At 42.9% G+C, this 11,298-nt stretch overlaps 1 protein-coding gene across 5 annotated transcripts in view; it reads right to left on the bottom strand.

The window, feature by feature from the left end:
* Window positions 1-2,631: 2,631 nt before the first annotated feature.
* Window positions 2,632-11,298, bottom strand: part of STAMBPL1 (STAM binding protein like 1) — a 40,929-nt gene continuing 32,262 nt past the window's right edge. For 2 of the 5 annotated variants that reach the window (XM_050959539.1, XM_050959536.1), the window contains exons 9-11: window positions 10,529-10,641; window positions 7,400-7,499; window positions 2,632-2,928 (exon numbers count right to left, since the gene is read on the bottom strand). In XM_050959539.1, the coding sequence (XP_050815496.1) occupies window positions 2,866-2,928; window positions 7,400-7,499; window positions 10,529-10,641 (276 nt within the window). In that variant the 3' untranslated portion in view covers window positions 2,632-2,865. Of the gene's footprint in view, window positions 2,929-5,677; window positions 5,758-7,399; window positions 7,500-10,528; window positions 10,642-11,298 lie in introns of those variants that run through there. The other 3 variants (XM_050959538.1, XR_007775150.1, XR_007775151.1) reach the window with 3 other exon arrangements.

The following is an 11,298-nucleotide window of genomic DNA, read 5'->3' as shown; positions in this document are numbered from 1 at the left end:
TAGGTGGCTGGACTGACTACAGCAATATTATTTTAGTGCTGTGATTTTTTTGTCTATCTCTAGAACAAGCAATATAGGTTAATCACATAACATTTCCTTGGAATCACAATCTGAACAGCTAAAATGATTGATAGTTCTCGGTTTCCTTTTGGTGAATTTTATTTGCAGCTGATTTTTGACTATTGGTTTAGATGAAATAAATGTTGAAAAATTTTATGCTCACTGGATCTGAGAAAGCTCAAGCCTGAGTCAATGACGCTGTCAGGAAAGTGCATATGCAGTGGTATTACAGCTCTGTCGGTCCCAGGCTATTAGTAAGATAAGGTGGGTGAAGTGTGGCTTTTATTGGCCCACCTTCTGTTGGGGAGCGAGAGAACCTTCTAAACTTACGCAGAGCTTGTCTGCAGGTCAGTCCTCTGTAAGCTCAAAAGCATCTCACCAACACAAGTTGGGCCAATAAAAGACAGTACCGCCACAACCTTGTCTCTGGAGAGTACATACAGAGTTTGTCAGCTATTGGTGAATACATTTCTCAGCAATTTCCAGGGAGCCGCTATAACTGTGCCTTACAACGAAGTTGGGAATAATAACTACATAACACACATCCCATCAAGGGCACGTCTTTTTTTTTTTTTTTTTTTTGTGTGCGAAGACCATCATTAGCTGAACAGATCTGAGGCATGCACTGAGTGACTAACTCTCTCTCTCTCTCTTTCATGGATTCAGATTACATTTTATTTTTGCTACCCTGCATGCCCCCTCCCTCACCCGACCCACTTGTTAGTCTCTGCCAGCTGTTAGGCTACAATCTCAAAATCAAGCCCTAGCTGGGACAGGGGCTGTCACTATGTCTGTACAGCACTTAGCACAATGGGCTCTATCATAAGGCAGGCCATGCTGGATTCCCCCTTGGTGGTTAGGTGTGACACCACAGACAAGCACTGCCTTGATTTCTCCGCACACGGGGTAGAAAGACCTTTAAATAACATGAATGCCCTTTTGTAGGGTCTCACTGATTAATAGCGAGTCTACTTTACACCGTTGCTGGGAGACTGTGGCTGTCTTAATTCTGTCTGTCACATGAGTCCATTGCACTCCTCTCTCCAGGTGCCTCTTGACTCAAGCCTTTTCCCCAGGAGGAAGGTCTGCACATGGGTAGAGGCCTTCTTTGGAGTCAGGCATCTGCGGTGGACTGTCAATATCTGCTGTTCCCTGCGGCAGCATCTCTAAGCTTCCTGACCCTGTCTAGGGGATGTCCCTGGGCTGACAACTTCAGCTCTGCCTCTAGGAGACTCCCTTCTCTACAAGCAGCTTTTCCAGTTGCCCCAGGCCAGGGATGGCTAAGCTGCAAAAATACCACCCACAGCTGGCCATATCAGCTGATGTGATTTCATGGGGCTGGGTGTGCAGGGCTGTAACCGGAGTGTACGTTTTTCAGGCTCAGGGTGGAGCCTGGGTTCTGAGACCCTACAATGGGGGAGAGCCCCAGAGCCAAGTCTCCAGCATGAGCCCATCTACCTTGAAATTTTACACTCCCAGCACAAATCAGCTGCAATGGGTCAGCCCCAGGTTGTTTATGGCAGTGTAGCCACATCCTCCGCCAACAGGAACTCACTCTCTATGCTCCCGGCTCTGCCCTCATAAGAGCTCCTCTTCACAGGAGGCTCTTGTTTCCTTGAGAATCGCCTTCTAACGGAGCTTAGGTAACCTTTATTAGATCCAGGTGCTTGTTTTCTAATAATTAACCCTTACTCAGAAAACCGGGGTAGTCAGTGACTCCCAGATGTCAGCAAAAGGCAGTCACAGGCAGACCGGGCCATGATTGCCCCGAAAGGGACCAATTTTCCCATGATAGGCTCCAACGTGTTTGGCCTCTATATGGTACTGGAATATAAATGTTAGTAGGAGGCATGGTGGAAGGGGCAGGGCCATCTCGATTCTCAGAACAGCTTCTGAGTAGGACTCTAAAAGGAGCAGATTATTCTGAGTAGGACTCTGAGACAGGGCCGGCGCTACCATTTAGACAGCCTAGGCAATCACCTAGGGTGCCAGAATAAATGGTGGGCGCTGTTTTGCCGGAGGGGGCGGCAGGCAGCTCCGGTGGACCAGCCGCAGTGGTGCCTGCAGAGGGTCCGTTGCTCCGCGGCTCCAGTGGACCTGCCGCAGTGGTGCCTGCGGACGGTCAGCTGCTCGCGCGGCTCCAGTGGACCGCCCGCAGGCACGACTGTGGCAGCTCCACCAGAGCCACGGGGCGGCGAAATTGCCGTGTGCCTAGGGCGCTCAAACCCCTAGCGCTGGTCCTGCTCTTGAGAGGAGCACATTATTTTGTATTCTTCTTCCTAACTTCAACCCCCAGACCCATCTCTCAGCTGTCTCAAAAGTCAGCTTGGGATGCTCAACAGGCCCAGATGACTATGCTTTGTCAACTACTGGAGTACATCTGACCTAGTCAACCCCTAGACCACAGGAGTTGCATACATCAGCTGAATGTGTTTGTCAGACTGCCTGTGAAAGGCCAGGGTTATAGAACACCATGGTTGAAAAACTGTTGCACAGAAAATAGCTGATCACAAGGACCTTGATCTCAGCAGCACTGTACATGTTTTACCAGTGTTGTTGTTTGAAGCTCATTTTATTGTTGTATCATATTATTCAAATACATGTACAGCTTTTGTTTTAATTCACTATGAACTCTGTCTTGACAGAACAACAAAACTCGAAAAATGGCAAGAGCAATAAATATCAAACCATTAAATCTAAAATGTATAAATATAATACATCAGTAATTGCTGAAAAACATCATTGGAAAATCCGGTAGCCATTTTTCTACTTGGGGCATCTGTCTGGTAGGCCATTTGTCTTCCATCAGCAACACCTCAGATCCAGCACAATTATTTTTGTTTCTGTCCCAACTACATGTTTACAGGTCTGTAAAAGAAATCAACCCGTTATTCACTGACAGCAGCCAATGAAGGTAATATATCATTTGAATGTCAGACAAAATTGCATGAGCACCAGGTCCAGCCAAAACCAAACTAAACCATAAAAGAGCTATTCCATATACTGTATGTTCTTTCTGCTTTCTTCTCGGTGACTGCTACAAAAAAGTTATTTCAGTGGTCCCAGTACTTTCTAAGGTGCTGAGTAACAGCCTGGATATCAACACTCTCCATTTAGCAATAGAACAGTAAACCACTGGCAGTGGCACTGCAAGTTCTTTCATATGGTTCTGCCAATGTGCCTCACACCTGACCAGCTTTACCACCATGGCAAAATGGGTAGTTCTGACGTTATTTGTATTCACATCATGATGTCTTTGCTGAGACTGCTAATAAGAATGTCAACCAGTGTTGTCAGTATGGTTTTGGAGGCTTGCTGTAGCCACAGACCTAAAACCCACAAACTATTTCATACAGGCCACAAGCACCCATTAGATGGCAGCGACTTTTGTACATTACCAAACTGGGCTGGACTCCAATGAAATATGTGGTTTGGGGCTTCCTCTTAAGTTTCGAGCCTGTTTTATATAGGCACAAGTTTCTTTGGCTCCCAGGTTTGCCTGTTAACATGTACAGGGTTAACTTTGCAAGCATGGACTGAAAGTTTAACAGAAAAGTGACTACAGCTGCAAAAGGGGCCATGTGTTCTTTAACGGGAATAGTGCTGAAGGGTTAGATTTTTTACACAGGCTATCACTCTTGTGCTCTCAGTTATGTATCTGACTAGGCTGCCTGTAGTTTGGCTGGATATGCAGGGAAAAGGGGGAGCTGGGTGCCCACTATTCCTCATCTAGGACAAGTTGGCAGAGTCTATACTCCTGCCCCAGTAATGCACCAGCCAGTCAAACTGAGCTAGTTTAAGATGTGTCAGAATTTTCAGCTGATATAAGGTCAGCTGCCATTTGCTACTCCGATGGGGGAAGCAGAGCCGGACCTGTGCCTTTCGGGGGTATTTGAGGCAAAATGCCTCTGGAGTTTCCTCTTACCCCCTCCGGTTCAGTCATGATTGTGCTTAAAGATGTAATATAGCCCTAAATGACTGAATATGTTTGGAAACAGCCAAACACTGCTAGCCATAAACTGGCTTCAAAACATTACCATTATGTTCTGGTTCACGATAATGTGACGCTGGCAGACTAGGTGCCAGCTCATGCCAGGGCCCCACAGGTCTCACTGACCACTGACAAATGCATAGCAGGAAAGCAGTCTTGCTCACCCATGTGTTAGTATTGTTAAAATGTGTAGATTTTTTTAAAAATGTGTTAGGCTCTATGAAATGCTCATAAGTTGCTGCCTGCATTCATCTCAAACAATATCTGTAGTCCATGTTTAAGGTAATATTTAAATGTTTGCTTTGTAACTATAGAAGCAATTGCAATGGAACTTCAAATCCCCATAGGCAGAAAAGAAGCATGAACAAGTGTCAAATACTAGTTCGTCACAAGAGATATCATCTTCTGTCCCGCAAAAGGCGGCCCCATAGACACCAGCTGATCCATTGTGCAACATTGGTGGACAAGAGATTGTGGATTGCTCCGCTCCACGCACATGAACAGGAGGCTTGCATGAGCACAGCCCATCAGCTTGAATTCCTGGGAAGGGGAATAAAACCCCTGTCAAGAAGAAATTATCTTGATTCTGCTTGAACTATAAAAAACTTTGCCCTTCAATGTAAGCAAAAGTGGCCCAGTGGTTGGCCTGGATTAGCCCTAAAGGACATTGCTTACAGCAGCTTTTCATATCCTTCTGGAACCTAAGACTAACTCATTTATGTGTGTATGTTTACCTGCTTTAACCTTGTAAAAAACATTTCTTTTTCCTAGTTAATAAGTGTTTGGTTAATTTATTATAGGATTGGCTACACGCATTGTCTTTGGTATAGGATCATTAGTGCAGTTGACTTGGGGTAACCTGAATGTTATTTTTGGTGTAAGAGACTATCTCTCACAAAGGAAAGCTTACCGGAGTGGCAGGATAGATTGGAGTACCCAAAGGGACTGTCTGTGACTCCACGTTAAGGCCTGAAGCATTCACACTTGATCTTTGGCTGGTGAAATCTAAGTATAGAACTCACAACCGATTTCTGATGTGTGGCTTCTTAACAGTTTGTCCTGGGGTTGGTACTCATGCTCCTGAACCACTCCAGGCAGCTTGACAGGAGGATTTGATAATGTTATACATCAGCTTTAATACTTGTGTGTCAAAAGAGAAGGCTAAGGTGTCAGCAGACACACCCACAATGGAAGACAGAGATTTGAAACATAGGACAGACTTGTAACACTGAAAGACAATTTATAAGATGACAGGGTGAGCTACACTGGTCTCTGATGGGAACTGTAATAGCTCCATGCTTTGTGATAGCAGTTGTGTACTTGGTGCCTTATACAGAGAAGGTAGTGAGCTATGTACCCTGGGATTGCCTCTTCAAAACATGGTTGTAATGTTCAGTAGCAAGAGCCAGTGTAACAAGTGCCAAAACAACCTAGGGTGGGATTTTCAAAAGTGTTCAGCATTCGCCCAACTTTGGTCTCATGGGAATTAATGGGAAAACTGCCATTAACGTCAACAGGGGCAGAGTTAAACTCATGCTCAACTTTGAAAATCCCACCCCAAAGGAAACTAGGGCTTGGGTTCCAGCGTTTGTATTCCACTTCCACTCCCCAAGGGAGAGGCTGTACCTATAGGTGCAGTAAGTCTGTGTTCTTATTTATCAATTCTGGTTAACACTCCAGTAGCCCTGTTTCCATATTTGGGAACTCTGCCAAGAGAAGGAATATTGCCTTTATTTCAAACAACAGAATGACATTTCTGATAATCATTAATGACTATTTAACTGTTCAGGCACAGATTCTCATTATAAAACTCTTTAGCCATGTAAAGAGCATACTAGAACCTTTGACCACCCAACTAACTGGAGAACTACTTTGTGGTGATTGGAATGGCTTCTGAGAGGCTGGTGGAAAGGGTGAATGGAAGCAGAGGTTCAATAGAGAAAATTATCCTTCATGGTGGCTGTTAGCTCTGCAGGCTTATTGGACTTCACAGCTGGGGAAGCCAGTTGTGATTCTTTGTTAGGAAAAAAATCTCTTTAAGTGGTCATGGAAAACTTCTGTGGGAATTCTCTGGCCCTTTCCTCTTGGCACGGGACTACTGCCCAGCTGTTAAGAAGGACAACAGGAGTATATTTTCCATGCTTAGGGAGCACTCAAGACATCCTAATGTGGGAAAGCTTCTTTTCTGGCTCATATTATATTTCTCAAGTTAGTCAGAGAGCTGTTCGTAACATTTACTGGTTACTGCTTCTCAAGTAGTGATAAGAAGTGTAAACTTTGTTTTACATTTTACATAGACGTAATCTCAATAACCAAATTAATTTCTTTAGGTTTGGCTCTCTGCTGTGGTTTACAGATAAATTAGTTTAGTGGGGAACTGTGAGTCATAGAATGAAAGACTTTATTTAAAATAGAATAGTTGGTTAAAGCAAACAGGAATTACGATGAAACTATACGCTGCAGTTATATTCACATTCCAAGATGAAAGAGTTCATCCAGAGGCGATCAGTCCATGGATAAGAAGAATGGGTGTCTAACCCTTCCATTAACCATACCATGATGGTAAATGAGTGCGCTAGTTTAAAAGTCAGTGTGCTACCCTTTTTTATAATCACTTAATTAATTAGCATTAAATCTGCTTTTTACCATATCTATATTTCTACTATCATTATTAAAATACCTTCTATTCTCTCATGGGCTATTTAATATGAAACAGTATCTTTAATTAACATCTGCATAAATGCCATTCCAATACCTATCACTGTAGATAATATGCTTCCAAAACATTCACATTACATCTAAAACTTTTGTTAAAATCAGTTAGAACCAAACATGTTTACAACATGACCCGTGGTTATGTCTTAAGTTACCTCTGAGCTATATCACTTTATTTCACCCGCAATTTACCAGGCCTCGTTATCTTCAAGACTAAATTTAAGTTCTCTACTTACATTTTAGTACAATTCTATTTAACATAAACAAACATCACTTTTACAGGTGACAGAAGCAAATGTCAGGCATGAACGTCTCTTAGGAGGAGGCATCAGGAATGCACCTGTCTGTTAGGAAAGGACCATGAATTACACATGGCCAAAGATATCAAAGGGAAAATATAGAGAAACCCAACCTAATGCTGGTATAACGTCTGCTTGCAGCACAGGCACTGGTGAGAATTTGAAGGGACTGATATTTTTCTAGAAGACAAGCTCTGGTTCAAACAGGAATCAATTGTGTGGGAAGTGCTATGGCCTATATTACACAGGAAGCCAGACTAGATGATTACAACGATCACATCTTTGATTATTTTTTTGGAATATGTTAAGAAAATTTTTAAAGTAATATACCTACATTAAATAGTCTAGGCTCCTTAGTATGTGGGTGAAACCCCTTCTTTTTACAAGCAGAAACTTCAAGCATGCCAGCATCAGTAAGTCTGAAGATCCCAGTGCTGGAAAGCAAAGAACAAAACTGACTTAAGGTTTGTAGCATTAAAAGAACTTGGTTCAAACAAGCATTAGTCAGTCAATCAAACACAAGCTACTGGGTTCAATAAAGAGTAAGTGGGTGAAACTTAACGGTTTCTGATGCACAGGAAATCAGATAAGATAATAAAATGGTCCTTTCTGCCATTAAAAGCTATGAGTCTATGACGTAGAAAATATCCTGCCAGATACAGCTGATCTATACTCTGCTTTGAGTCTTTATTACTAGTAAAAAAGAAATTCTACAACAGAACAAAGAGCCGCCAGACTACAAATCAATTCACTTTGATTAATGTTCCTAAAACTGCATAAAAAATAGAACATCAGAAATACAAGTGGAGGGGCTGGTCCTATATAAACTCTTACTCAATGATTAGTTCCTACCTCACATGAGTGGGTACATTGTTACACAAGGCTTTGGGCCCATCGTTTCCCATTTGATGTACACACTTCGCTGAAGGCTATTACTTTTGTTAGTCTGAGGAGAATAATGAAAGACCAATTCTTATCCCCTGCCCAAAGCCCATGCAGATCGGCCCTACTACATATACTGGAGGGGCAGGGAAAGGGGGAGAAACAGAATCCTGCCTACCCTCCACTACCCAGGTCATGGCACAGCCATGTTCCAGGTTGTTACTGCCACTTCTAGACCGCAGGAGCCATCACAGCCAGCAATGCTTTTTGTACGGGGCAATTTTGCACAGGGGTTCCAGAGAGCTATCCCTTTGCCACACATAGAGGGTATGTGGAGACAGAATGTGTATGCTGCTTGTATTACTTTAGCCACGATGAGTAAAGATAACATGCAGCTCCTGGCTAAAACTGCATTGCTAGTGATTACATACATGTGTATTTTTTTAATCATGGTCACACTTTAAGATTCTATATATAAACTGTTTATAAAGGGTTAATAACAGATTAATCAATGTTACAGACATGAGTAAGACATGCAATAGATGTTAAAGCATAGCAGTAGAAGGTATTATAGATGTTTAAAAGCCATGATTACTAGTAATTTATTGACCTGCTCCATATGGCCATTTTTAAAAGCATGTAGGCATTGCTCCATCCAGCATTTCCTAAGGGTTAGATTCACAAGGGGGACATATGTGCCTATAGAGGAAGTTAAGTACCTAAGTTCAACATTTAGGTGCCACTGTCATTCACAAAACCACCACTGACTTGAAGGCACCTTCATTTCTGTTGGTAGGCACATGCCAAGCCTCCTACATCCTGAAGCCACTCACAAGCTGCTCATGCATGAGCCCTGGCTGGCGGGATTCTCAAACTAGGTGTCCTCCTGCCTCTCTCACTTGCAGGGCCCGATTCAGTAGGTGTACTACAATATACTCAACCTGCACAAAAGACAGCCAGGAATTTTCAGGGTTTGCTGGCGTACACGGGTGCCCCAGAATGCCCCATAGCCCAGAGGTTAGGTTACTCCCCTGGGATGTGGGAGACCCAGGTTGCAATCCCCACTCTGCCTGATTTGGAGCAGGAACTTGAACCCAGCTCTACCACCTCAGAAGTGAGGGCCCTAAACATCACGTTATTCTGAGGCAAGTATCACTCAATGGCTCCTGTTGGAGCGGTTACACTTTGTCTAAATAATTACATGTTTATTGGAGCAGGGACTTGAAATTTACTGACCAAAATCCCAGGTGTGTGCCCTATCATTGGGATATATAGTCTCAGTCTCTTGCACTCATGCTGCCTCTAAAGGAGACCTGGAATACCAAATAACTTGGTTAGGACATGCACTTGGAACATAGGAGACCTACAGGCATCAGGCAGAGCAGGGATTAGAAAACAGGTCTCCCACTTTCCAAGTGAATGCTGGGTATGAACCATCATCAGCGAGGGAAGGAAGGTTCATTACTCTTGGGCATCTAACTCTAGGAGAGGGGTCAAGCCTGTGAAGCTGGAGCACAGACAGGAGCCTCTGGCACCCAAGAGCACATATACTCTGCAATTAGTCACTTGTGGCTGGCCTGTGCCAGCTGACTCAGGCTCCTGGAGCTTGGGCTAAGGGGCTGTTTAATTGTAGTGTAGAAGTTTGGGCTCAGGCTACAGCCCAGGCTCTAGTAACCTGTGAGGTAGGAGAGTCCCAGAGCCTGGGCTGAAGCCTGAGCTCAAACATCTACACTGTACTTAAACAGCATCTTAGCCCAAGCCCTGTCGGCCCAGGCCAGCTGCAGGTGGATCTGGGCCCTGAGCCCTGCCCTTTCTTTTGTATTTCACTCCTGGGTGTCTTAGGTGGCTCCCAGTTCAGTTTTCTGGCTTCTGAGATTCCCTTTCTTAATGCCTAATTTTCCCCCCGAGGAGCCTGGATATCCAACTTGGGTGTGTGAATTCCACTAGGGGGTCAGGTACCATGGAGTTACACGTTGCAACACTCAGCATTGCAATGCCTAAGCCCCATGTGAATCCAGACCTTAGGCCTTGTAACGCCGAGAGAAGCAATGCTAACATACCTTTACAAATTTGGCCTGTAAAAAATGTACTTTAAACAGCTTTGAGTAATTTATTTGTACTTTATAAACCATTGGTAAAACTGAACCTTAATATAAAGTGTGACTTATCTCTAACCTCCCATTGCTTCAGTGTTTTTCATTAACAAGCTAAAAAACCTACACCATCCACCTTCTTCACTAAGGAGAGTGCAGTTTGGATTCTGTGAGACACCTGACAAGCAGATCCATGAAGTCTAGAACTACCACAGTCAAATGCAGTCACATCTACCAAGTGGAGTGGAGCATCAACATTTACAGAATTTTAAAATTAAATAGGAGATAAAGTGAAATCAAATAACATTGCACACACAGGCTCACTGGAATGCAAGCCTAGCTCAATTTAGAACACAAGGGAAAAAACCACAACCTTTTTATCTCCTTCACCTTAGCTGACATTCAGATGCTGTTTTGCAGGTGATCTGATTTTGAGATAGCAGGCTGGGAGAGACAGCTAAACATTACTTAGAAAAAAGAGAACTCACTCATTATGTTTTGGTGAACAAACAATTGCAATAGCCTCTGGTAACATTAGCTGATAAGAACAATGAGTATGAAGATCAACACTGGATAAGAATGCTGTTTGTGTTGGATGCGTCTACAAAAAGAAAGGGAAAGCTCTGCATAGTGAAAGTATTTCTTAGTCAAGTCAAGGTCAAAAATCCATTCAAGAAGAAACAGGATTTTGTAACAAAAGAAAGTGTTAGCATTTCCCCTAGATTAAGTTTTTATTATTTGCTACTAATCCTTAAATTTTCCATGGCACAACACACCTCTGAGAATAACTTTCATGAATGATTCAGCAATCCAAAGCTAAATGCTACAGTGTCAGGAGTAAATCTCTAATACTATGTGTATGAAGGCGTACAAAAACAATTTAAAACTCTTCTGATTATCAGACTAATGTTCTTATTAAAAGGAAACAAATCTAGATTGAAAAGGCATATGTGACTATAACAAGATGGCAGACAGAGAGCAAAGGACTTAAATTAATTGTCCAAAATCCCTATAAGTGGGATCATACACCAACCACATCAAGTAGAAAGTAAAAATTAGAACATAATTGAAAGTAACTCTCATTAGAAGGTAAAAAGTGAATTAACACCTATAAGAAAATGGAAGCATGAAGCAGGTTGAAATTTTACATGGTGTTCACATTACATCACTGTCTCTGGTTCCAATGCAAACATGGATTTAATATGAAATTAACAGAGCTGGGTGGCCTCAGTAAACCATTTTCATGTCCCATGAAAAT

The sequence above is a fragment of the Gopherus flavomarginatus genome, chromosome 6, assembly GCF_025201925.1.
Source record: "Gopherus flavomarginatus isolate rGopFla2 chromosome 6, rGopFla2.mat.asm, whole genome shotgun sequence".
NCBI lineage: Eukaryota > Metazoa > Chordata > Testudines > Testudinidae > Gopherus > Gopherus flavomarginatus.
The sequence above is the reverse complement of the archived record's forward strand: the minus strand, read 5'-3'. Positions and strand labels throughout refer to the sequence as shown.